General features: G+C 43.7%; 1 protein-coding gene and 1 long non-coding RNA gene across 6 annotated transcripts; one reads left to right on the plus strand and one right to left on the minus strand.

Moving 5' to 3' along the window:
• Positions 1-143: 143 nt before the first annotated feature.
• Positions 144-17840, plus strand: LOC139324171 (uncharacterized). Its single transcript, XR_011601049.1, has 3 exons — positions 144-378; positions 12371-12472; positions 16916-17840. It is a non-coding gene; the product is annotated as an uncharacterized lncRNA (long non-coding RNA).
• On the minus strand, positions 15925-19834 carry RCCD1 (RCC1 domain containing 1). 5 transcript variants are annotated; one of them, XM_070953869.1, is made up of 7 exons: positions 19382-19834; positions 19161-19314; positions 18950-19071; positions 18592-18854; positions 18305-18334; positions 17940-18230; positions 16491-16577 (listed from the first exon to the last, which is right to left on the minus strand). In XM_070953869.1, exons 1-6 carry the CDS (start codon positions 19758-19760, stop codon positions 17988-17990), a joined length of 1191 nt encoding a protein of 396 aa, XP_070809970.1. In that variant the 5' UTR covers positions 19761-19834; the 3' UTR covers positions 16491-16577; positions 17940-17987. The 5 variants fall into 5 exon arrangements, with proteins under 5 accessions (XP_070809972.1, XP_070809973.1, XP_070809970.1 ...); XM_070953871.1 differs by lacking the exon at positions 17940-18230 and having other exon boundaries at positions 15925-16577; XM_070953872.1 differs by lacking the exon at positions 17940-18230 and having other exon boundaries at positions 16486-16577; positions 18546-18854.
• Positions 19835-27672: the final 7838 nt, after the last annotated feature.

Consider the following 27672-nt stretch of genomic DNA (forward strand, 5'->3'; position numbering starts at 1 on the left):
AGAGCCAATCGGGGAGAGGGGGCGGGGCAGGAAGGAGACGCCCCTCCCTCTTTCGGGCGTGTTTGGCTTGTGGCGTCATAAAGGTGGGCGGGCGCCAGGAGCCTGGGCTTCCGGCAGGTCTTTTTCTGGGTTGAGTTCCCCGTAGGCGGTTGGGGTTGGAGGGGGAGGGAAGACCCTCAAGTGCCGCCGCCGCTGCTTCCCCTCCCTCCCCCACTTCGTGTTTCTTTTATTTCTTTTATACAGGCCCAATAATCAGGATGCAAGTCATGAGAACATAAACAGTATTTATCTCTTTGTTTCTATTGCAGGAGATCATCAGGCAAGTCAAAGGAACTGTTCAGGACATCAGAATATATACACAGTAGGAGGAGTCAAATGGTAAGGAGGAGTCGGTGGGACAATTGATGTATAGATGATTAACCCTTACATGACTTTAAATATGTACATATAGTTAGGGATTTTCAACATGCAACACTTCGGGAGCCGGAGGAGGAGCCTGAAAGGAAAAAGGGAAAGCCAGCGGCAACTGTGGGAGTTGGGAGCTCAGCCTGGTCAACCAAAATCCAAAGGCATCATTGATGTATTAATTTATTAAGAAAATCTATGTGGCCACCTTCAGGTGACACCGAGCGGCTTGCAGAAACACAGAAATCTGCAGAAATTGAAATGCCATTTAAATACAAGAGACCCTCACTAACTCAACTAACCTGCCTGGGGCGAGGCCTCCTTCGCCAACTCCTGACCACAGTCCTGCCCTTCTTCCCCCCTATTGGCTCCCCGGATCAGGTGACTGTCCAGAAGGACGTGGGGTCTGGGGCGGCTCAACGTCGGCAGTTCCACGCGGCCAGCAGGGGGCAGCTTTCTCGCTGCCGCCATCTTGTTGCAGGATATCTCAACACCGGCGATTCGCTGCGGGCCCCGGATAGAGAGCAAGGGGGCAGACTGCCAGGGCAGCGGCGGTGAGTTCTGGTGCTGGATAGATGATCTACGGGGCCTCCCAGTTGGTGGAGTGCTTTGTGGCTAAAAAAAAACCCTTGCAGAGAAGACTTGGCTGCTTCCCATTCCCCATTTTGAAGCCACCACCTCTGCACGTCCCATCTGCACATTTGTTTTTCCTCAAGCCACAAACCACCCCTGGGCAAGGTGTCCCGATGCGCCTCTCTCTCGAAGTAAAGAAAGGCCATCACCCTCTTTACAGCCGGCTTGCTTGACCACCCGTAGCGTCTCCACCGTGGCTTTCCCATGTTGAGATGGCGGTAGTGTTAAGGCCGCACCCAGGTGCTCGCGCTGAGCTGGTGGTGCCGGCCAAGCCGTCCCATTCCGAGGAGAAGGGACCCACATCTTGAAGGCCATCGCTTCCTTGAATGGGGGACACCAAAGGGTCAATCTGTGCTTCTCCTGGAGGACTTGAGGGGCAATTCTTGGGTAAAAACCCAGTGGCCACAGCTTCAGTATTGTCACCAAGAATTTGACTTGGACATCCTCAGCAGAGGAAATGGCAGCAAATTAGAAACACAAGCTACCTTAGCAAAGTAACAACTGCATAACTAATTTATTCAGATAACTACAAATGCATTGCAACAATCCAGAAAAATAAAAGAAACAGCAAAATAGATACCCACACAAGTTTATCTAAACATGTCTGGCAACATAACCAGCTACAGTATAAGGCATTTGATAAAATAGATCACAACCTACTACTTGATAAGATAGAAAAATGTAGGTTAGATCAGTGGCCCCCAATCTTTTGGGCACCAGGAACCTGTTCTGCGGAGAGAGGTTTTTCCGTGAACCATGATTTACATTGTTATGTCTGTGCAGGCGTGAGCAGAGACTTTTCTTCTGCCACGCAGGTGCCACGCAGGTGTGGGACATATTTTAATGTTATTGGTTAAAGGCTGATAGTTTTCCTTTAAAAGGGGCTATCAGCCGGAAATTGCATGTTGGTTTTACTGAGTCATTGTCTGCAATAAACATGACTGTTTGAAGTTTGGCTTCTCATCTGTATTCCTACTCTCACACATTCCATTGGCGACGAGGATGGGATCGCTGGGCCCTGAGCCAATGTAGAGAGAAAAGACGCACGTGTGAGTGGAGACTGTTGTTTTGGAAAGAGAATGGCTAACTCACTACAGTTGGTTCTGTTTGATCCTGAAACACAGATGTGGGATTCTTATCTAATCCTTTTTGACTATATATATTGGAAGCTAATGACTATACAAATAACACAGACAATCGTAAACGAGCACTTTTTTTGAGCATTTGTGGAAAAGAAGTGTTTGAGACAGCAAGGGCCCTCATTGCGCCCCAACCCCTGCAGACAGTTCCTTGGGACATATTATTAAGCAAATTGAGGGAACATTATGCTCCTCGACCATTTTGTATTGCTAGAAGACATGCTTTTTACCATAGGGACCAGGCAGAGGGTGAGTCTATCAGTTGTTATATGGCAGCCCTCAGGAAAGCAGCTATCTATTGTGAATTTAGCAACTTAGATGAAGCCCTTTGAGACAGATTGGTCTGTGGGGTTCGGTTACAGAGGCGATTATTGGCGAAACCAACATTAACGCTACAGACAGCAGTAGAGGAGGCGCAAGCCGCTGAATCATCGAATAGATCGACGGAAGAAATACAGAAGTCACGCAGCCCCCTGGGGGCTAGAAGGGGGGAAACTGTCCATCAGGGAGAGGCGGAATTACGGGAGGACACTGAAGATGAGGGAAAAAATCATGATGATGTCCATCGGTTGAGAGCGACTAGCAAGGAGTGTAGATGGACAGAGGATCGAAAGTTGTTCTCGTGTATAGGGTGCAGCGGAAACCATCCAAGAGCTATATGTCGCCATAAAAACACCATTTGTAGACGGTGTGGGAAGAAGGGTCACTTAGCACAAGTTTGCCGTGCCGCGTTGCTTGCCCCCCCAATTGGACAGACTTCAATTCAAAATGGGGGGGAAAGCATGGGCCATCAAGGTTTAAGAACCCCAGAGGATGAGTGTTTTACTATTAATACGGATGCTTGTCGTTCAGAGAGGGTGAGCAATCAAACCGGGATTCCGGGAAGTAGTAAAATTTACATTACTGTCCTTATTGCGGGATCTCCCTCCCGGATGGAAGTGGATACAGGATCGGCAACAACAATTGTATCCTGGCAGACTACAGAAATTGGTGCCACACGGAGCCGAGCGGAAGCTTATACGTAGTCGTATTCGTTTGAGAGATTATCAAGGAAATAACATCCCTATTAAGGGTAGCGGAATGTTCCACATAGAATATAAAGACTTCTCCGGGCCACTTAAATTGGTTGTTGTTGAAGGTGCACTGCCTAACCTCCTGGGACTGGATTGGTTTGCAGCATTGGGGTTAGAGATTACTGGGATTCATAAAATCCAGGGAGAAACCATCAGAGAGTTGAGTAAAGTGTTTGCCGATGTGTTTGATGGAAAGTTGGGAGAATATAGGGGTACCCCGATATCCTTCGGTATGGACCCCAAGGTGGCACCAATAAGAATGAAACTGGGGAGGGTGCCATTTGCACTAAAGCCCAAAGTTGAACTAGATAATTTTTTAAAAAAAATAATAATCTTTATTTACATTTCAGTTAAAAAGAAAAAACAACACAACATAAAGTGACACACAAAAAACAATACAACAATAAACATACGTACTTCCATATAGTACCTTAATGAACAAATATTCGGTACTATAACTCTAAATTATATTCCGGAGAAGACAGAACAGCTTATATACCTTAATACACCAATTAGGTCTATCCGACCACACTTACCCTATATAATATAAATTTCTCATTAAATACCATTCCTCATCTAATGTGGGTTATACTTTCCTCTTTTCTAACCATTTATAGAATTTGTCCCAAGCTAAAGCTACTTGTGTTTGCTCTCTATCCTGTAATTTTTTAATTAGCATATCTGCTTCCGCACATTTTAAAAATTTTTTTATAATAGCCTCCTCTGTTGGGATATTTTGATTTTTCCAGAGTTGAGCATATGTCAGTCTCGCCGCTGTAATGATATGTAGTGCCAAATACCATAAGTCCCTTTTTATATTTTCCGGTTGTTACTCGTCCTAGTAGTGAGAGTTGTATTTTACCCCATCTATCTAAATCTTTTTTTATTTGAATTAGTAATTTATTGTAATTGTCCTCCTGTATACTCGAACATCTGCCAGTTAGCCAAATTCCCAAGTATTTAACTTTATTAACTACTTTTAGTCCAGTTACCTCCTGTAGACCTCTCTTAGATTCTTCTAGGATATTCTTAGTTAATATATTTGTTTTATTTTTATTAATTAATAACCCTGCTACCGTCCCAAATTCTTCAATTGTCTCTAATAAGTATAAACAAGATTCTGTAGGCTCTTCCAGGATAAAAACCATATCATCAGCAAAGGCCTGGGTTTTGTATACCTGTTGTCCAATTCTAAGGCCTTTAATTTTTTCTTCATTCCTTATTTTATGTAATAGAGTTTCTAATGATAAGATAAAAAGTAAGAGAGATAGGGGACATCCCTGTCTTGTGCCTTTGCCAATAGGAAATTCTTCCGTCAAGTCCCCATTTATCAATAATCTGGCCATTTGTTTAGAATAGATGGCTTTAATCGCATTTATAAACCTCTGCCCAAAGCCCATATATTCTAGTTGTAATATTATAAAGTCCCAATTAACTCTATCAAATGCCTTCATAGCATCTATAAAGACTAATGCGACCTGTTTACCTGGGTGTTCTTCATAGTATTCCAATATATTTAACATAAATCTCATATTATCCCGTAATTGTCGTGATGGTAGGAATCCATTTTGGTCCATATGTATGAATTCATTCAGAAACCCTTTTAATCTGTTTGCTAAGATTGTGATAAAAATTTTGTAGTCTGAATTCAGAAGGGAAATTGGTCTATAATTTTTAATATCTGATGAGGGGGGATCTTCCTTAGGAATCAAACTAATATTTTCCTCTCTCCATGAATGGGGAATTTCCGCTTTTCCCACTACTTCATTAAATAGATCTTTCATATGCTCTCCCATAACCTCAAACATTGTTTTGTATAGTTCCACTGGAAGTCCATCTGTGCCAGGCATTTTTTGATTCCCCCGTTTCTTTACTGCTTTTTCAATCTCCATTAAGGTAATTTCCTCCTCTAGTATCTCTTTCGTTAAATTAGATATCTTGGGTAAGTCCAAATTTTCTATATAATTTTTTATTGCACCTAATGAAATCTCCTCCCTTTTGTAAAGTTCTTTGTAGAAGTCCACTACAATTTTTTCTTTTCCTTTTTTATCTTTTAATAAATTCCCTTCCTTGTCTTCTAATTGGTCGATTCGTCTAATCTGTTTTTCTTTTTTTAATCTGAATGTAAGCCATCTTCCTAATTTATTAGCTGATTCAAAGTGTTTTTGTTTTGCTATCTTTATTTTATCTTTCAATTTATCCAGTTCCAGGAGATTAAGCTGATGTCTTAGTAGTAGTATCTGTTCTTTTGCCCCTGCAGAAAGTGGGCTATCTTGTAATTGTTCCTCAGCTTTTATTAATTTACTTATTAGCTCACCTCTTTCTTGTTCTTCTTTTTTATGTTTATTGGCCATATATTTAATGCTAAGCCCTCTTATAAAAGCTTTAGCGGTGTCCCAGATTATTTGAAGTGGCATTCCCGGTGTTTTATTCTCTTGAAAGAAAAGGGGTATTTCTATCTTAAGCTTCTGTATAAATTCAGCCTCTTTTAAAATCTCTGATCTCATCATCCACCTCCTTCTATTTTTCTCCTCTTTCTTTAGTATAACTAGTACTGGATTATGATCTGCCCAGTCATTCGGCATAATTCTAGTCTCTGCTACTAAAGAATTAAATTCTTGTGTCAACCAAATCATGTCCAGCCTGGACCACGATTTATGACTAGATGAATAATAAGTAAATTGTTCTTTGGTCGGATTGTGCTCACGCCATGTGTCTTTCAGTCCTAATTCCTCTCTCATTTCGTTACAAATGACTGGTAAGATTTTCCAACTTGTCCTCCGTTTCTTTTTTGACTTTCCCCTGTTTTGTAATCCTGTGTCCTATTAACAACTGCATTAAAGTCGCCCAGAAGACATACCTGCTCATATTCCAAGTCACGGATTTCTCTTTGTGTTTTCCAGAAGAACAGTTTATGTTTAGTATTTGGGGCATAAATTCCTATCAGTAAAACTTTACTCTGAAATATTTCCATCTCTAATATTAATATTCGTCCCTCTTCATCTACGAAAAGTTGTTTCGGGGAGAGATATTCCTTTACATACATTGCAACGCCTCTCTTTCTCTCCTCTGAGGCTGCTACAAACAATTTCCCTGCTTTAGGACATTTCAGTAAATTAACATGTAACAGTTTGATGTGCGTTTCTTGCATACAGGCTATATCCACATTAGTTTTCACAATTTTAGTTAGTATACGTCTCCTCTTTGCCGGAGCATTGAGGCCATTGACATTTACTGTCAAAAGTCTCACTCCTTGATCCATCTCTATCTATTGGTCCCTTTAGTTTTAGCTGCTAAACGAGTTTCAACCCCGTATTCTTCTAATTCTCCTTCCTCCCCCTTCCTCCCATTTCGTTTCCCCTTTTCCTGATACACTTGTGACAAACTAGATAAATTGATTCAGCAAGGTGTACTGGAACCAGTGGACCACGCCAAGTGGGAGACCCCTATTGTGACGCCAGTGAAACCAGACGCGTCAGTCCGAATTTGTGTGAATTATAAATGTACGTTGAATAGAGCTCTTCAACATAATGCTTATCCGTTACCAGTGGTGCAGCATTCATTGGGGGGGGGGGTGGGGGGGTAAGATCTTCGCAAAGTTAGATCTTGCTCAAGCATATCAGCAGCTCCCTGTAGATGACGCCACTGCTGAAGCCCAAACAATCATAATGCATCGGAGGGGAATTCTGTTGTCACCGCCTACAGTTTGGGGTGAGCATGGCCCCAGGGTTGTTTCAAAGCCTGATGGAACGTTTGTTATATGGCATCCCTGGGGTTGTGCCCTATTTTGATGACGTGTTCATCTCGGCTACCAATAAAACGGAATCATTTGAATGACTACGACTAGTGCTACAAAGATTTCAAGAGGCTGGACTAAAGGTAAAGGAAGAAAAGTGTAAAGTAGCAGTAAATCAAGTTGAGTTCCTGGGATACCTGGTCGATGCATCTGGATTGCACCCCACCAAGGACAAAGTACAAGCAATACAGGCTGCGCCAACACCAAGGAATAAGATGGAACTCCAGGCCTTTTTAGGGCTCCTCAATTTCTATAGTGTGTTTTTGCGACAAAAGGCATCTGTCACTGAACCACTACATCGACTGTTGGGGGAAAAGGTGCCGGCAATCACCGCAGGTCCTGTCCCCAAGAATGACACGCTGGACAGAGTTCTTAGCAGCATATAGTTATCAATTTATACATCAACCCAGCAAAGAACTGAGCCATGCTGATGGCCTAAAATGATGTCCGCTACCTAATCTAGTGGAGGATCCAGCTCCAGCAGCATCAGTACTGCTGATTGAGACCATGCCATGTCTGTTCTTGTTACGGCCGCAGAAGTGGCAACCCAGTCGAGAAAAGATCAAACGATCATGCAAGTGTTAAACTGGGTGTGGAGGGGATGGCCTAAAGAGACAGGGAGTGTAGAGTTTAAGCCATTCCAGGCAAGGCAATACGAACTTTCAGTGCAGAAGGATTGCCTATTGTGGGGGAATTGGGTAGTGATACCCTCAAGGCTAAGGAAATCATTATTAGAGACTCTACACGAAGGCCATCCCGGGAATTGTAAGGATGAAGGCGTTGGCCCGTAGTTATCTGTGGTGGCCAAATATAGATAGAGATGTTGCAGAGTGGGTGGCGTTGTGTCAAGCATGCCAGGAATCGAGACCGCCACCTCTTGCAGCACCACGGGACTGGGAAACACCGAAAGGCTCCTGGTCTAGAATACATCTTGATTTTGCAGGGCCAATAAAGGGGTTGTCCTTCTTAATTGTTGTGGATGCCTATTCCAAATGGCTAGAGGTGGCCATAATGAGGTCAACCATGATGGACGCTGTTCTGAGAGTATTAAACAAAATGTTTGCGACACATGGGTTGCCGGACGTGTTGGTATCGGACAATGGGCCGCAATTTATGGCAACGGCATTCGAGGTATTCCTAGTAAACCGAGGAATACGTCATGCCCTGGTCACGCCATTTCACCCCGCAAGTAACGGGCAGGCGGAGCGAATGGTGCGAACGACGAAAGAGGCCTTGACTCGAATGGGTCCAGGGGACTATCAGGAGAAACTTGATAAGTTCAACCAACACATCACTCCTTGTGTAGCCACCGGAAAGAGCCCAGCCGAATTACTTATGGGTCACCGGCTGAAAATAAATTTAGATAGAATACACCCCGATTATTCGACAGAAATCCTCACAGACTGGGAAAGTATGGTCAGGACCTTTGAGCAAGGTGATCTAGTATACGCCCAGAATTATACTGGTCAACCCATATGGGTGCCAGCACAGATTACAGATGTTACGGGTCCCCGTTCGTACCAGGTGGAACTCGAGAATGGGCGCCTGTGGTGCCAACATATTGATCAGTTTCGGAGCCGAGTGAGGGGGACAGCTGTTAGGGAGCTGGGGAACCGGGTGGGAATCCAGAAGAGCGAAAGGGACAACGCAGTGAAAGGGTATCTGAGGGGCTGAGGTCAGTGCAGAATGAAACACCTGTTATTGAGGGTCCAGTGTCACGGAGCTCATCTCGTTTTTCCCCATCTCCAACTGAGGGATATGTTCAGGGGGGAGAGACAGTATTTGTAAGCCATCTGATGTAGTTGAAGAATCGTCGAGAATGCAGTCAATGTGCGAGGACCCGACAGAAATACAGGAGAGCTGCCAGTCGACGCGAAGCCGCCGTAGACCAATGTATCTGGATGATTATGTTTGTGGTATACAAAGTTCCCCCGAGGAAGGGGGAAGGGGTGTTATGTCCGTGCAGGGGTGAGCAGGTGTGGGACATACTTTAATGTTATTGGTTAAAGGCTGATAGTTTTCCTTTAAAAGGGGCTATCAGCCGGAAATTGCATGTTGGTTTTACTGAGTCATTGTCTGCAATAAACATGGCTGTTTGAAGTTTGGCTTCTCATCTGTATACCTACTCCCACACATTTCACGCATGGTTTCGTGTGCTGCTTGCATCCTGTGGATGGGGCTTTGCTTGTTTGCACGGCCAGGTTTCTGGCATGCTGCGGCCCACAGCATCACCACCAGATGGATTTGTAACTGGCTGATCAACTGCACTCAATGTGTAAGTCCTCTGCATCTACATGGAGGGAAAAGCAACAACATTTAGGCAAGAAAAACCAAATGTAAACCCATCAAAAGTAGTCCTTGACTTAATATCCCAAAAGTGCTTTTCAAAAGGCCACTGGACTGTTTTTCCTTGAAGATGTTTTGCTTCTTATCTGAAGAAGCTTCTTGGATGAGAAGCAAAACATCTTCAAGGAAAAACAAAGTCCAGTGGCCTTCTGAAAACAGACCTTTGGGACAACCATAACCTGGATGATTGAGAATCTCCATAGACCAGCGGTCACCAACTGGTGGTGGGTGGATCACTGGTGGTCCGTGAGAAAATTTTGGTGGTCCGCAGAAAAATCATTTTCATTTTTAATATTGCACTAAATCAGGGGTCCTCAAACTACGCCCCCTTCTGGGTCTTGTGTGGGTCAGAGGGGGGCAGAAATTCCATCTTTGGGTCTGCTTTGGCCTCCTGGTGCAGGGCTTTGGGTAAAGGCTGGAGGGAGCACTGTTGGTGATGAAGAGCCGGAGGGCCTTGTTCCAGTGGGACTGCATCATGGCCTGGAACTGGCTGACCATCTCAGCCCACTGAGCCTCCAGGCGCATGTACCTGGCCTTGCATTCCTGCAGGTCTTCACTCTACTTGGAAAGCCTATGCTCGTAGTCCTCAGTGATGTGCTCCTGCTGAGCCGCCTCCTCAGTCAGATCCAATTTGAACTGAGCTGTTTTGCCAACTCTTTCTTGTGGTGGCTGCTTAGCTCCAACAACTGCTTCCTGTTGGGGCCCTAAGGGCCTGGGTGGGGAGCAAGGAGTTGGCCACGCCCACCCAGTCACATGACCACCTAGCCACACCCACCCAGACGGTCATTAGGCAGATCATATTAGTGCTCCACAGGATTTAAAATTATGAATTTAATGGTCCCTGAAGTCCGAAAGGTTGGTGACCCCTGCCATAGACCACTGTGTGTTCATGCTTTCGCCACACTGAATCCCTGAAGCACTCCCCCCCCCCCCACACACACACACTGAGTTTCCACAAACCCACAGCCTATGTTCCACCATGCCAAGACCCATATCCTCCCCAGCCCCATCGCCCGTGGTGCCAGGATTGCGGTTGTTGAGGTCTCAATTTATTGGCCGCCCATCTTGCCATAGTGTAACTCTGGACAGGTTACAGTTACATGTAAGCTAAACCATAAAAAGTTAAAAACAAATATAAACTGAAAAAAAGATAAAAAAGAAAAAATACAAAATAAGAATAAAGGTAATATGTAAAGAAACAATTTTCCCTTTAGTTAACTTTCGCAAATATGCAAATAATCTCTTCTCCCCTCATCCTACCCATCAAGTTACTCATAAAGTAAACAAATCCATCAGGTCTTGTCACTTCAGTCCTGAAGCCAGAAGATTCATTGAAGGGAGAAGAACATGTCTAGTTCAACCTTTATTTTTAACAATCATGGTCTTCCAATAATATCCAAAACATTATTTCTTTCCATTTTTCTTTGTCCCTTCTCACAAAATTCTTCAAAATGTTAACAATCCTCTAAATCCAATACAGGAAAATTACCCAGGTTACTGTCTTGGTTTGTCATTCTTTGAATTATTAAGCATGAGCGGATTTCATTTGTATGTCCAGTGAAGCATCCTTTTCCTTGTCATTCTTGTAACCTTTCATTTTTAAAGCCACTTTCAGATCAGTCTCAATCATGCCAAGAAATGTTTGTTCTTCTTACATGGCATCTTTGAAGCACAGTCTATCTAGAGGCAGATATTAATTTATGGCTCCATTGTTCAAAAATATCCTTCAGTACATCTAATATTAAAATATTTTGCTTCATTCTACATTAGTAAGTCAGGTTTGAGTGTTCTCCTTTAATTGTAATTTTTAATTCTTTCCAGTGTCCAATTTTTTAGAGTTTTATTTTTTTCGAAGAATTCAAAATGAAAGCATTTTCTCATGGGAAAGATTCTTTATAATTAATTCTAAAATTTTATTTCAACTTTTCCTTGTCCTGTTTTGTGACTTTCTAAATCAATGCTTTATTCACCTTTTTTCTGTTTATTCCAAAAAAAGAAAGTTAAGTTCTTAAATTTGTATTTAAAACTTTTTCGCTAATGCTGAAGGAGACTCACCTGGTGCTGCAAAGTCTTTCAATCCAAAGGCTCCTGGTAGCTGAAAAGCAGCTAACAAGTAATTTCCGAAAACAATTAGAAAAGGAAGTAGGCGAGCAAAGTGATGTGTCAAAGGCGCCAACTGCACCTGGGACAAAAAGCAGTTCAGGGCGGAGAAAAGTCAGGTCCTGCACTTAGGCAAGGAAAACCAAATGCCCAGGTGCAGAATGGGTGGCACCTAGTGAATGTGAGAGAGAGCCAGGTGTCCTAGTAGACCAAGTATGAGCCAGCCGTGTTTGGCAGCTACCCAAAAAGCCAATGCAATCCCAGGCGGCATCAACAGTGGAATAGAATCAAGATTGTGAGAAGTGTTAGTACTGCATTATACTGCACTAGCGAGGCCACACTTGGAATATTGCATCCAGTTTTGGTTGCCACAATATAAAAAAGATGTTGCGACTCAGCATTGTCTGGGATGGTCTAGGATCCCTGCTTGCACAGGACGTAGAAGACCACCGCGGTCCTTTCCACTCCTATGATTCTGTGCTCTAAGATGGATATTCCTTTGCCTCCCAAAGCTCTAAACCCATCAGAGACCTTGGGGTCTCTTCACAGTGATCCCGTCTTTTGTGGGCTTTGGGACACGCAGAGGAGGGCTCCACCACCGGATGCCAGAAGGCTCCTTTCCCCATGTTGAAGCAGAGCCGGTTCCAGCTGTGCTGCTGAGAGCACTTGGCACAGAGATGGTGAATTGGGAGGCCTTGCAACCCCTCCTGCAGCGTCTTCCTCCCCCAACTTCTGACCTGCCCTCTGATTCCAAGTGTGATAGCTAAGCAGCTGGTCCATCTCTTTGATGAATTAAATCCTTTTTTTAAAAAAGTTCGCTTGAGATCACTCAGATATCTCAGGTCCTGTTTAGCCTACTCCATTCCCTTGTCTTTCAGCAACTCAAAAAGTCCCGACAGACGGAGGAGGAGATGCTCTATGGCAGCACCCCTACCAAGAGACGGGCTTTGGGCATCGCCACACCTGGCAAAGCACGAAAGGTAAGTGGGGTTGCCCAGAAGTCAGGGTTTGCCTTTTTACCTCGCATATATAAATGCAGGACAGCTTTTTTCCTTTCCTCTTTAGTGTCATCTTTTCCCTTTGTGGACTTTTTTCTCTGGAGCCTGGAGACTCCTGGCCCTTTTTGAGTGCCTGAAGATACCTCAGGTCCACCCCCAGAAAGGGGGTGGCTTTGTTACTTGCTATATATCCCAGTTAGAAGGTTTTTTTTCTAAACAAATGTAGTTTTAAAAAACGGGGGAGGTTGGAGGGCATCTCTAGGATACAAATGCCTCCCAACAGCATTATCAGGTGCAAGGTACCAAGGACGAAACGATGGCTTGCTCAGGGTAGTTTCTTTATTGCTGTTCACCCATAAAGAAAATCTTGCCAGGCTAAAGCATCTTGGAAAGATTTAGGGAGGATCCCTGCTGGGCCTCTTTCTGCACACCAATGACTCAAGGCTGATCTGCCTCCAAGTTCCTTGGGAAAGGCCCCCACCCTCTTGCAACTCAGCACCCGGTTCCACCAGAAGCATACAATCCATCCTTGCACAGGGACACATTTCAAGGTACAATTGAGAAGAGCAACCAAGATGATTAGGGGGCTGGAGGCTAAAACATGAAGAACGGTTGCAGGAAGTGGGTGTGTTTAGTCTAGTGAAAAGAAGGACTAGGGGTAAGAGGATAGCAATGTTCCAATATCCGAGAGGCAGCAGCCACAAATAAGAGGGGATCAACCTACTCTCCACAGCACGTGAGGGCAGGGCAAGAAGCAGTGGGTGGAGGTTCATCAGAAGGAATCCAACCTGGAACTAAGGAATTTCCTGACAGGACCAGCTCGCCTCCATTGGGGTCTCCATCACTGGAGATTTTTAAGAAGAGATTGGACAGCCATTTGTCTGGAGTGGTATAGAGTCTCCTGCTCCTTCTAGTAGACCTCCATGGTCCCTTTTCAACTCTCTTATTCTGAGTCTACCAGTGTGAGACACAATAAAATTATGCCCTTGCTCAGGTTTCTAATCCATTTTCTGTGCAGCTGAAGGTATTGCAATGTAGAGACATGCAGATCTGAAAGTGAGAACTGATTAGCAGTACTTTTCCCTGGAAACGGCCATCAGATATTTTTTGCTTTGCACCAGGGACCGCTTTCTTTCCTTTTTTTTTTTTTCTTCAAAATTTTTTATTATTAAGAAGTTATAATAGTACAATTTTTGTCCATCCGGTTACATAGTATAGGAAAAGAAAATAAATAAGGATACAGATGTATGTACATATAATCTTTGCTACTCAATTACATGGTATATCCTATTTATCTTAGTTTGGAAAATACTACTCATAAATATTTACTTATATCATTCTTAATGCATATATATATATAATGGGTCTTTAAAAGTGAATTAATAAATATATATGTCATATCTTTTACTTACCTATATAACCTATCCTTACTTCATTTTACTTTCTACAATCTGCAGTACATCTCATCTTACTATACCATTTAACTATTTCTTATACTCAATCTTGTCTCTTTCATTTTTTATTTCATTTTCCTCTTCTCTAACCACCCGTACCACTTGTCCCACACGCTATAATAATCAGTATCTTCTCTGTCATTGATTTCCAACGTTAATTTATTCATCTCGGCACATTCCATTATTTTACCGATCACTTGTTCCTTAGTTGGTATTTTTTTCTCTTTCCATTGTTGAGCAAAAGAGATTCTTGCTGCTGTTGTTATGTGCACTGCTAGATATTTCTTCTTTTTTGCCATTTCCGTCTTCAGAATTCCCAGGAGGAATATTTTAGGATCTAATTCAAAGGTTTCACCTGTTATTTCTGACAACCAATTGCCAATCATCTTCCAATATTTTTTTGCTTGAGGGCAGGTCCACCAGCAATGGTAAAAAGTGCCTTGCTGGTGCCCACACTTCCAGCACTTTGGACTTAAATTGGGATAAATTTTGGCAATCCTAGCTGGTGCTAGGTGCCACCTGTAAATCATCTTATACTGGTTCTCCTTGTAGGTGGTTGCCTTGGTGAGTCTAACATTGTTATTCCATATTTGGTCCCATTCTTCCAAATTTATATTTTTCCCAGTATTTTTGGCCCATGCTAACATTGGGTCTTTAACCACCTCCTCCATCAAATCATATTCTACCGAATAATTGTACAATTTAGCCAGTAATTTATTGTCCGTGCCCATCCAAATCTTATCAAAATCTTTGCTACCTGTTTCTATACCATATTGTTCTTTATCTTTTTTATACCTTGATTTAATTTGTGCGTATGTCCACCATTCTATATGAGTGCCTTGTTCTTTTAACTGTTCTATTGTTTTGAGATTTCCTGCCTCATCTAATATTTCTTTATATTTCACCGTTTTACCAAGTTCGGGTATATTATCGTTAACGTTTGGGTATATTATCGCCTCCATAGTTGAGAGCCAACTGGGGATTTTAGTATAGTGTTTTCGTCTTATTTCTTCCCAGGTTAGCTTCAATATATCCCTCAATTGGTGTTTATTAAAGTATGTTTTTGTTTTTTTTCCCTGTTTCCCATAGGAAGGCATGCCAGCCTTTCTGAAGATCATGCCCTTCTAACGTTAGAATTCTTTTGTTCGCCAAGGTCGCCCAATCTTTTAGCCAAACTAGAATTGTTGCTTTATGGTAAGTTTCCCAAATCGGTAGTCCAAGCCCTCCTCTGTCTTTTTTATCTTGTAAACTCTTAATTGCTATTCTTGGCTTTTTACCTCCCCATATAAATTTCCTAATGATGGCATTAAATTCCCTTAAAATTTTTTTATCTAATTTAATTGGCGCCGTTTGAAACAGGTACAACAATTTAGGTAAGACACTCATTTTAATTGTCGCTATCCTCCCTAAAAAGGATATCTGGAGCTTCTCCCACTTCTCTAGGTCTTGTTTTATGCTTTTTACCAAAGGGACATAGTTGTCCTCTTTGAGGCCGAATATTTTGTTGAGATCCACACTCCCAGATATTTAACTTTCTTCACAATTTGTATTCCCATGGATTCCTCCAGAGCTTCTTTCTGATCTTTCATCATATTTTTGGTAAGCATTTTGGTTTTAGATTTATTTAATTTGAGCCCTGCTTCTTCTCCATACTTGTCAAGTACTTCCAATATTTGTATGCCTGTTTCCACCGGTTCTTCCATGATTAGGACAACATCATCCGCGAACGCTTGGACTTTATATGTTTCCTTCCTGATTTTTAGCCCTTTAATTTGGTCACTCTAATCTTTTTTAGCAACACTTCTAGTGCTATATGTACAGAAGTGGTGACATTGGGCATCCCTGTCTCACTCCTTTGCTGATCTGAAAGGTTTTAGTAAGTTCGCAGTTTACTAAGATGTTAGCCCTTTGCTTATCTTATCTATGCACATAACATACAAAAAAAAGGAAAACAAGAAAAGAGAATAGGTCCTAATATGATTATGCAAATATATAACCTTATAATATACTAATTATTTGATGCAATAAAATTTATATTCAACTTTGTAAATATATTAATTAACTATGTTATATTAATACTTTAAATACATAAAGAAAGGAGTATAGATATAAATATATTGTAAGTTTAAACTAATAATAATCTATGTAGGTACAAATTTTTATTCAGTTCTTCTTAGTCCCTTCAGAAACCACACTTATTAGAGTCTGTGCAGGAAAGTATAATAATTTGATATCACCAGTTTTATTTCTCGCTTCTTCAAAGTCTTATGCAAATGAGTTTAATTGTTCCGTTTATCTCTTCCTGGTGCTCCTTCTTTCCTCTCTAGCTCTTCGTTGTTCTTCTCGTTGGTATCAAGTATGGTTGCACTTCCGGTCCTAATTTCCAGTCGTTCTCCTTTCCAATCAGCAAAATCTCTTTCCTACGTCTTCAGAGCTCTCTCGATCGATCCATACAGCAAGTTACATCCAAATCAGGTAGCGCCGCTTGCCAATCTCTCCTTATTTCTTGCCGGCCTGTCTGCGATCCTCTCAGCTGTCAAATCCTCCTCTTTCTTTCGATCGCCGCTTTTTCCTCCTATAGGATCTTTCGATCCGACCCAGCCAGCGAAATTCGTGCCGATCTCAAGCGTGCTCTAGAAGAAGTGGTTACGAGAGCACTCAGACACTCTTTCCTGGAATTTCTTGCTTCCCGTCTTGTTAGCTATCATGGCTTCGGGTCTGCCATTAACAGGCAGACACGCCTCGTTGGTTTGACAGTGGATATCGGTCCCGCCGGGTGGGTTTGCGCTCCACCACTCGACTCACCGAAGCCACACTATTATCCGTGAAACCCTCCAGGCTTCCACGCCTTGAAGGGTCCCCAAAACGCAGCATTAAGTGGCAGTGGGAAGGAGCGATCGCTCTTACCACGCAATATCGCCATGAGTCATCGGGACCACTTTCTTTCCTAACACCTGGACTTTTCTTGCAGCTCAACACTACCACCACGACAGCACCATCCACTCAGCCCTGAGAGGTTCGGTGTTAAACTCCCCCGGATGCCACCCACCCCTGTCTGGAGGCAAGGTAAAGAGGGAGGGAGGCAGCCTCCCGTCCCATTCCAGCTCTGTCTGAAGGCCAAGAGGCAGGAGAAACTAAAGGAAGCTCAGCAGTGGGACCTGGGCAAGTGCAAAAGTGGCGAAGTGTGGAAGTGGAAAAATTACAAAATTAGGGGAGAACTGTAACAGAATACCGTAAACTGCTTAGAAATGAGAGAACACAGAGATTGCTTCCTGGAGAAGCTGAAGGGGCTCAAGGTCCTGGTGTGTTGTCAGCTGGCCTGACACCATTGCAGCACCCAAGTGCTACACAGGCTCCGGGTGTACTTGGCAAGAGGTCTTGGCCAAAATAGAGGTTAGCCTCCTTGGGTGGGCTGCTGCCCAAATCCAGCCCTTTAGCTGTGGTACAGGCCTTCTGCAGCTCAAGGTTTTGGAATGCAGACAAAATTATGCAGAAGGCAAAAACAACATGATAGCTGGGACATTCCTACATTGCCCTCAGCTGTGCCCAGGTGAGAGCACCAGAGCTCATGGAACCCACATGGTGCACACCTATGGCACTAGGGACTGGGAGGCTGGAAGACTGGAAATACCTTCAGAGCAATTGTTGGAGGAGGATGGAGATTGGCAGTCCTAAATTCCCGGAATAGCTCCACCATGGCTTTGTTAAACATGGCCCCTCCTGTGCCCGTTCCTTTAATCTTCTGGCTGTCCTTGCCCAAAGTGCCACTCCCCTCTCTGCCTGCAGCCTGTCCGGACCCCCATCCGTGTGGTTGCCAAGACCCCTTCCAAAGGCCAGATCGAGCGCAACAAGGAGAATGTGTCTCAGCTCAACAGAACAGCTCTGAGTGGTGGGTGTACCCCAATTATAAAAGATAATTTTATTCTGCGTTTAATGTTGTGCTTCTTATATGTAAACATGGCTGCGCTGCCTTAAGAAACATCTGTGCTGCTCACCTCAGAGGAAACCTGAGGTGGCCACTGCCCCCCTCCCCCAATTCTCATTCATGGGATGTCTTGGGACCGTTGAATCAAGATGGAGCTTTGTGAGGCTGCTAGGCCTCCAGAGAAACGCCTGCTGGACATGGCTTCTTCATGGCCCACTCTCAGCAGCTGCAGCTTGGACAAACGTGGTCCATGGCCCACAGACCACGTCCTGCACCCTGAGATTCCTCTCCACAAAGTAGCAAACTCTCCTTGGCCGGTCAGAGGTGGCCACATCCTGGTGCCCCAACTGGCCATATTTCCCTGGGAACAAAAGCAACTGTTGGCCCCACAAAACCTCTGGCCAAGCCCCCCACCCTCCCAAGCACCATACCTACCCCAGCCCCAGGTGTAGAGATGGCCGGCACCTGAAAAGGAAAGGAGCAGGGTGTGGCCTTCCCTTTGCAGCAAGGGCTGCTGTCGCGAGCCCCTCCCCCCACGCGGGAGCCCCGGAGCGACCATCTCCCCCGGTTTGCGAGGAGGGCCTTTGCGGGGGCGGAACCCCCAAGTCCCGGCGTGGCCCTTTTGCTCGCGCCGGCCTCTGCCTGCCCGCCTTCCTAACCCCGGAGGGCCGCTCACCCGTCACGGCGGCCGTGTGTCGGGACCCGCAGCTGACCCACCGCACCTCGGCCTCCTCGGGCAAGTCCAGCAGGGCAGGGAAGGGCTGCACCGAGACAAAGGGCGCTTCGACGCCTCCGGGCCCGTCCGCAGCCCCCACGTCCAGCCTGTCGCCGCCCGGGGAAACGCTACGCTCGCCAAGGGGGCGATTCCGCAGGACCGAACCGGCCTCCTCGGCGGCAGCTGCTACTGCAGCCTCGCTGGCCTTTTTGGAGGGCAGCCCGAGCTGTCCGGCCTCGTTCCAGCCCCACAAGTACAGGTCGCCCGCATCTGGGGGGGGGGAGATGTGAGTCGCCGTCGGGGGGGGGGTCCTCGCTCGCCAGCCCAGGGAAGAGGCCGCCTCGTCCCCCTCCCGCGCCGCTCACCGCTGACGGCCGCCGAGTGCCAGCCGCCCGCCGCCGCCTCCGCCACGGACAAGCCCTGCAGCGCCTCCACCGGCCGCGGCTCCCGCCGGCTCTCCAGGTCGCCGTGGCCGAGCTGCCCGTGCCTGCGCAGAGACGGAAGGGCGCTCGGTCCCGCTCCGCCCGCCCCCCACTCACCCGCGTATTCCCCGCCCGCCTGCCTGCCCGGGCTCACCTGCCGCCGCCCCACGAGAAGAGCGCCCCGCCGACCGCCAGCAGCAGCGCGTGCTCCAGGCCCAACAGCAATCGGCGCGCCCGGAGGGCGGCGGGCAGCGCTGTGAAGAAGGGCGGCCGGGGGGCCACGTAGCCGCCGGGCACCAGGGGCAGCTCTGCGGGAGAAAGGGCGGGTCAGCTGGAGGCGGCCGCCCCCCCCCTCCCCTCCCGGCCGTCGCCCACCTATCGCCGCCGCCTCCTCTGCCCGCAGCTCCCTCCGCCAGTCCGGCCGGCCTTCCAGCAGCGCGTCCGGCGCCGTGGCGGCGGGCCAGGCTTCCAGCGCGGCCTCCCGCAGCAGCAGCACGTGCGTCTCGGAGGGCAGCGCGTCCAGGCAGTCCCGCGGCAGCGCCGCCGCCACTGCGCCCTGCAGCCGCACCCGCCCCGGCCCGCCGGCCGCCACCACCGCCGCGAAGCTCCAGCTCGGCCTCACGCGGCGCACCGGCCCCAGACCCTCCGCGGACAGCGGCTCCGGCCCGCCCTCCGCGCCGCCGGTCCAGCGGAACCCCAAGCAGAACCAGCCGCTCTCCCCGCCCGGCCCCGGCGCCATTCCTCCGGCAGGCATCGGCTGGCGGACGCTTCGCTGCGAGGAGCCGGTCGGGGACGGCAGCCTCGGCCCTGCTCAGCCGGCGGGGCGATTCCCCCCCCCCCCGCCCCCCCCGCGCGACAGAGCCCGGCAGCCCGAGGCGGGCGACGGTCGTTGCCGCTGCGCAGAGAAAGCTAGGCAGGCCCGGAAGCCGCGGGGTGGGGCCTGCGCGCTCGACTGAGGGGCCGGGCCACCTTCTGGGCTGCTCAAATGGTTCCATCAGATTAAAGGGACATTGCAGGTCATCTAGTCCAACCCCACCCCCAAGCAGGAGACCCTACACCATTTCTGACAGATGGCAGTCCAGTCTCTCCCTGAAAGCCTCCAGTGATGAAGCTCCCACAACTTCCGAAGGCAACTTCTGTTCCATGGATTGATTGTTCTCACTGTCAGAAAGTTCCTCCTTATCTCCAGGTTGAATCTGTTGCAATATTTTCAGGATCAGACTCAATAAATTATATAAGAGTTAAGAGTTCAAATATATTTTCTTTTATTTACATAAGGCATTCTATATTCACTGAATATTCACAGATAGAAGCAAAGAAGAGAGTGTGTGCAGCTCCTTATATATACAATGGGTGGAGCTAGGTATGGGAGTGGTGAAGTATGAATACATTAAGAAGTGAAGAATAAATTAACCCCTGATATCCCGTTCATATACTATTTACATATTAGAGAATAAGGCATTTACATGTGACAAATCCCCCTCTAAATGCCGATTCGATATACTACATTTATTACACTCAGATTCAGAACAATATAATACATATAACTTGGAAGTCAAGTATTTATGTTGTTTAGATGGCAAAGGCTTTGTCAATATGTCAGCTAATTGTTCTGATGTCTCACAATGCACTGCTTTAATAAATTCATCTTGAGATAATTGTCTCACATGTTTAAATTTTATGTCTATATGTCTAGATCTCTGTCCAATGGCGTCAGATCTAGATATTTCAATGGCTGCTTTATTGTCTTCATGCATGACAAAAGGTAGGGCAGGTTTTTTCCAAACATCAGAAATTAGATCATTAAACCATACAAGGTTATTTGCTGCTTTAGATAAACAAACATATTCCGCTTCTGTCGTTGAAGTGGCCACTAAATCTTGTTTGCCAGTGTACCAGTAAACTGGACAACCGTTCAGGAGAAATAAGTAACCAGATGTACTTTTTCTGCATGAAGTGTCTCCAGCCCAATCTGCATCTGCGTAACATGTGAGTTTCGGTTCCTTGACATTATTAGGTTCTAACATTAAGCAAAAATCTAAAGTATTTTTTAAATATCTTAATATTCTTTTAACAGCTTCCCAATGATACATTGTTGGTTTGCTGACATGTCTGGACAATAAATTGAGGGGTAAAGCGATATCAGGTCTTGTCCAATTAGAAATGTAAAGAAGTGAACCTATGATTGATCTATAGAACGTGTTATCTTTGAATTCATCAGCATTTCTTAGGAAATCAGTTTGCATTGGAGTGTCACAGGGTTTTGCATCATTTAGATTACATTTGTTCAAAAGTTCTATGATCTTATCTTTCTGAGAAAGCTTGAATCCCCTTCTAGTTTTATTAATTTGAACACCAAGATACTTATTTACTTTACCTAAAGATTTCAATGAGAAATGTTCATTTAACTTTGTTACAAATGTTTCTCTTCTTTCTTTATGTTTACCTATATATAAAATGTCGTCCACATAGATCAATACAAATTCTATGTAATCATTACCCTTTTTAACAAAGAAACAATTATCAGCAGTAGTAGCATTGAATTCCATAGTTTTAAGTACTTTCACTAAACAATCATACCATCGTTTACCAGATTGTTTTAACCCATATAGACTTTTGTTTAATAACCAAATCTCATTCTTGTTTGTGTATTGACTGTGAGGTGCTCTTACATATATTTCCTTATCTAATTTTGCGTGTAAATACGCAGTCTGTATGTCATACTGGAATACATCGAGATTGAGTGCTGATGCTACAACTAGAGCCGTTTTGACACTTTCAGTTCTTACTGTGGGGGAGTATGTGTCAGTATAGTCCTCTGGATATTTTTGTGCATAACCTTGTGCAACTAATCTAGCCTTGTATAGAGTATTGCCTTCCTCTAAATTTTTAATTTTATATATCCACCTAGTGCCAATAATTGTTTTGTCCTTTGGTGCAATTGCAGGTGTAAATACATTTAATCCTTGTAAACTTTCCATCTCTTTTGCCATTGCTAATTCCCACTTTTCTTTTTCTTTAGGAGGAAGTTTTAACACTTCCTCATATGTGTTAGGTGTCGTAGATTCTCCATCCATATGCATTATATAATCTTTGTATTTGTTTGGCATTTGGTTTTTAGTGTTTCTAATTGTTTTCTCAGGTTTACTATTATTGTCATGCAAATATCTTGCTTCCTTTTTTGTTAATGTATCTGTCTTTATTTTGTGTTGACTGTTTGTCCATGTTTTAGTTTTGTTTCTATGTTTGTTGTCATTTTGCTTTTCTACAGTTCTTTTCTCTTGGGATTTTGTATCTGTGTTGTTGCTTGGGAATATTTCATTAAGATGTATTTTAGACCAGTTGGCCTGTTCATGAAACACAGCTGTTCTGGAAACTATAAATTTGTTATTATTATCAATGAATGGAGGGCCTTCTCTGTGGGGGCACCTACCCTCTGGAATCAATTGCCTCCAGAGATAAGGAGAATCCAAGACCTCGGTGCCTTCCGCCGTGCCCTTAAAACCTTCCTTTTTCAGCAAGCCGGGCTGGCCTAATTTTTTAAGTGTTTTTAAGTGTTTTGTTTATTGTTTTTAATTAATGGGGCCAAATTTATATATGTATATTTTAACTGTATTTTAATATTTGTACTTGATGTTTTTACTTGGCTGTTCACCGCCCTGAGTCCTCAGGGAGAAGGGCGGTATACAAATTCAAAATAAAATAAAAAAAAATAAAAAAATAAAATAAAATCTGTATCCTTTTGTACCTGTCTCATATCCCATAAATCTAAGTCTTCTAGACACATTTTCTCCCTTTCTTCTTAATTGTTTAGGTATGTGTACGTCTGCGGTGACTCCAAATATGTGCATGTGTGCTAATTTTGGTTTCCTATTATACATCACTTCATATGGTGTCTTATTTACAATGCTGGACCAAGTTCTATTTTGTGTGTAATTGGAATATTGTAGGGCTTCTGACCAGAATTGTTTGCTTAAGCCAGCATCTTCCAATGTGCATCTAATCATGGTTTGTAATGTTGAGTTCTTCCTTTCTGCAATTCCGTTCTGGAACGCGGAAAATGGGCTAGATGTGTAATGTAACATTCCTTTGTCCTTCAGCCATTGGGAGAATTCCTTAGACATGAATTCACATCCCCTATCTGTCATTATTTGTTTTATTTTGATATTGTGTTGTGTTTCTATGCGTTTGTAAAACTCTTTAAATTTCTGAAAGGTTTCATCTTTGTGTTTTAATGTGTAAACAAATCCATAGCGACTATAGTCATCCACAATAGTTAAGAAGTAACGTTTTTTATAAATGATTGATGGAGTTAGTGGACCAACCAGGTCCATGTGTACTAAATCAAAAATTTTGTTAGTTGACCTTGTTGATTTTCTAGGCCTGGGACTAGTTTTTAGTTTTGTAGATTTACATACTGAGCATTCCAAATAGTTTTCACAATTTTTTATTTTAACACCTTCTGCGTGTTCAGTCATTTTCTGTACTACAGGAAAACTGGCATGTCCTAACTTCCTATGTAAGACATGAGCACACTCATCATGAATTGGCTTACCTATTTTTGGTTTTTTCTCATTATGTGCATCCTTGTTATCATGAGCTATTTTACATTCATCATTGTCACTGTTGCTAATGTTTCCATTATCTGGTTCAATACAATCTTCCATATTTGAATCAATGTTGTGTAACCATTTCTCCTTAGTTATTAAATAAGGTAGGCCTCCTTTAATCATTACTGTACCTATATCTGTTTTATTTTTCTCCAAAGTTGCTTTTCCTTTTGAAAACACAATATTAATATCAGAATCTCTGCTTAGTTTTATGGCACTTAATATGTTATGAGGTATCTCAGGTATCAGTAATACCCCCTCTATTTTTCCTAGACCAGGTAAGGTTACATTCCCTCTACCTAATACTTGGACCTTTTCTTGGTTAGCTACCTTTATTACAAATTTATCTTCTATAAATGAAGATAATATATTTTTATTAGTAGTAGTATGATTGGTTGCTCCAGAATCAATAAGCCAATTATTATCCTCAGTTTGCTGTATGTTAGTGTTGTCTTGCTTGTTTAGTCCATTTAGTGAACCAGATTTTCTGTCCTTTGAATTATCTCTGCCCCCTCTATACTCTTTGTAATTTGGTGGGCTTCTATATCTATGTCTATCAATGGAAGACTGTCTATAGGTGTATTTGTTTCTGTGTTTTGACCTATGTCTTTCTTTTGTAATTTTGGGACAATCTCTTCTATTGTGTTCCCTGGATCCACAATTGTGGCATCTGAATGTTTCATTATATCTTTCTTGGAAAGCTACTTTTCTATATGGTTTGTGTTCTATGTGATTGTTAGAGCGACTCTTCCTTGAATTGTCTTCAGCTATTAACTTATTGGATAGACTTTCTATGGATAAGTATCCTAGATTGATTGTGTCTAAATGTGACATATAATTGTTCCATGATGGGTCAAGTGAGTTGATGATAACACTTTTCATTGTTTGGTCTGAAATCACCTCCCCCCTTAAATGCAGTTCAGCTCTTATTTTGTTTAAAGATATTAAATGTTCACTTATGGAAACCCCTGGTTTTATCCTAGAAGAAAAGAAATCTTTAGACATTCTTGTGGTGGTAGCTACACTATCACTGTGAAACAAATTGAACATGCATTGAATAATTTCTGAGACAGTCAGATTTTGCTTAATGCTGTGATACATGGCAGGAGATACACTAGAAATTAATAAGAAAAATGCTCTATGGTGTAAGCAGTCTAACTTTAAAGTCCAAGGTCTTTTTGGGGGATTAGTGATGAAAAACAGTAAGTTTTCTTTCATAAAGACAACCTGGAGCTGCTGATACCATTCTTGTAAATTAATGCCATCTATTCTCAGCTTTGGGAAGTCACTGGGCAAGTTTCCGACATTATTAGGTCCATTACTTACAACCGGAGGTAGTCCGTGGTCTTGTAAATGGTGGAAATTACAAAACGGCGTGGGAATGCTCGCAACGAGTCTGCAGGGTCCTTTCAGCAACTCCTGTCTTCCCGGGCCGTCTGCGTAGTCTCGCGCATGCGCGTTGCTCATTTCGTTCCTGGAGTCGTCGTGAGAGGTTCTCGTCGTTGCGGCTCGCTCGTTCAGCTCCTCCTCAGATGAATCGGTCTCCGGCTCGATCTTAGGGGTTCTGACGATGGCGTTTGTTCTTTTTCTTCTCTTGAGAGCGTTGGTGCTTGCATCGGTCTGCGGTGTGGGACGGTATTTGCAGGGCTCTCTTGGTTCAGGCGTCGGTGCTCTCGTCGTCAGGATGGCAGCGGGTAGATTTTGAGACGTTGGCTTGCTCGTTCGTTTTCTGGTTGACTTTTTGGTAATTTTTAGTTTTGGTCCAAATGCAGCAAAAAGCGTCTTCATTGCTGACTTTATTTGAGTATCTGTTGAATCACCTTCACTTTCTGATTCTGATTCTTCTGAGGTGTTTGATTTTTCTTTTTCGTTTTCATTATCTAGTAGTGCCTTTCGCGCCAGAAGTTTTGAATCAAGTTTTCTGATTGGCTCTGCTTCGCTCACTCTGGAGGTCTGTTGAAACCAAGATGGCTGCCATTCAAAATTTTGCGCGGGATCACCATTTTTCTTCTTTATAGCGTTCTTTTCTGTAGTCGTATCACTTACTATTTTGGAGTCTTTTGACTTTTCGGTAGCGATGTGCTTCTCTCTCGCTGCTCCGCTGTTTTTCAACATGTCTTGGAGGTTCGCGATGAGGCTTTCATCGTTTTTCTGGCTCTTTAACAGTTTTAATATTTCTGACCTGAGTTCGTTGTTTTCTATTTTAATTTCCTCTCGGTCATCATCTTCATCTATTATTTCTTCGTCTTCAGTTGTGTATTCTTCGGATTCTCTCGAAATTGCATTTGTGGACTCATCTATTATTTCTTGATCCGTTTCCATTTCTTTGCTGTATGCCCTGGTGTTGGGCCTATCTCTCTTAGACATATTTAAGTTTTTATTGAGTCAATTCAACCATCCTCTGCTACCAGCTTGTTGCAATATTTTCAGGATCAGACTCAATAAATTATATAAGAGTTAAGAGTTCAAATATATTTTCTTTTATTTACATAAGGCATTCTATATTCACTGAATATTCACAGATAGAAGCAAAGAAGAGAGTGTGTGCAGCTCCTTATATATACAATGGGTGGAGCTAGGTATGGGAGTGGTGAAATATGAATACATTAAGAAGTGAAGAATAAATTAACCCCTGATATCCCGTTCATATACTATTTACATATTAGAGAATAAGGCATTTACATGTGATAGAATCAATCCTTGCTCAGTTTCCATCCATTATTCCTTGTCTGGCCTTCAGGTGCTTTGGAAAAGAGCTTGACCCCTTTCCTCCTCTCTGTGGCAGCCCCTCAAATATTGGAAGGCTGCTATCCTGTCTCTCCTGGTCCTTCTCTTCACTAGACTGGCCATGGCCAGTTCCTGCAACCATTCATGTTTTAGTCTCCAGTCCTCTAATCGTCCTGGTTGCTCTTCTGTGCACTCTTTCTGGAATCTCAACATCTTTTTTTATAGTGTGGTGACCAAAACTGGATGCAGTATTCTAGGTGTGGTCTTACTAAGGCTTTATAGAGTATTAGTACGTCCCTTGATCTTGATTGTATCCCTCTGTTAATGCAGTTTAGGATTGTGTTTCCTTTTTTTTGCTGCCGCCACACAGTTGGCTCATATTTAACTGGTTGTCCATTTGGACTCCAAGATCCCTCTCACCATTACTGCTATTAAACCTGGTTTCCCCCAGTTTATATGTGTGCTTTTGGTTTTTCTTGCCTAAGTGTAAGACTTTACTTTTCTCTACATTGAATTTCATTTTGTTAGATAGGCCCCGGGGTTCAAGCCTGTCAGGATCCACCTGGATCTTGAGCCTATCATCTAGGGTGTTGGCCATTCCTGCCAGCTTAGTATCTAGAATAGAATAGAAGAATAGAATAGAATAGAATAGAATAGAATAGAATAGAATAGAATAGAATAGAATTCTTTATTGACCAAGTGTGATTGGACACACAAGGAATTTGTCTTTTTTTTTTTTTAATTTGATTTATATGCTGCCCTTCTCCGAAGACTCAGGGCGGCTTACAATGTGCTCAGCAATAGCCTTCATCCTTTTGTACATTTATACAAAGTCAGCTTATTGCCCCCACAAACTGGGTCCTCATTTCACCTACCTTGGAAAGGATGGAAGGCTGAGTCAACCTTGAGCCTTGGCGAGATTCGAATCCTGCAGTAATTGCAGGCAGCTGGTCTTAATAAGCTTAATAACAGGGTGCCTTAAACCCCTGTACCACCAAGGCTCTTAGTGCTCTCGGAGTACATAAAAGAAAAGATACATTTGTCAAGAATCATAAGGTACAACAACACTTAATGATAGTCATAGGAAAACAGTCAATATAAATCTTAAGGGTACCAGCAACAAGGTTACAGTCACACAGTCATAAGTGGGAGGAGATGGGTGGTGGGAACGATGAGAAGATTAATAGTAATGCAGACTTAGTAAATAGTTTGACAGTGTTGAGCGAATTATTTGTTTAGTAGAGTGATGGCGTTCAGGAAAAAACTGTTCTTGTGTCTAGTTGTTCTGGTGTGCAGTGCTCTATAGTGTCGTTTTGAGGGTAGGAGTTG

Source organism: Pituophis catenifer, unplaced genomic scaffold, assembly GCF_029215685.1.
Source record: "Pituophis catenifer annectens isolate HBS135680 unplaced genomic scaffold, rPitCat1.0.hap2 SCAF_14, whole genome shotgun sequence".
NCBI classification, from domain to species: Eukaryota; Metazoa; Chordata; class Lepidosauria; order Squamata; family Colubridae; genus Pituophis; species Pituophis catenifer.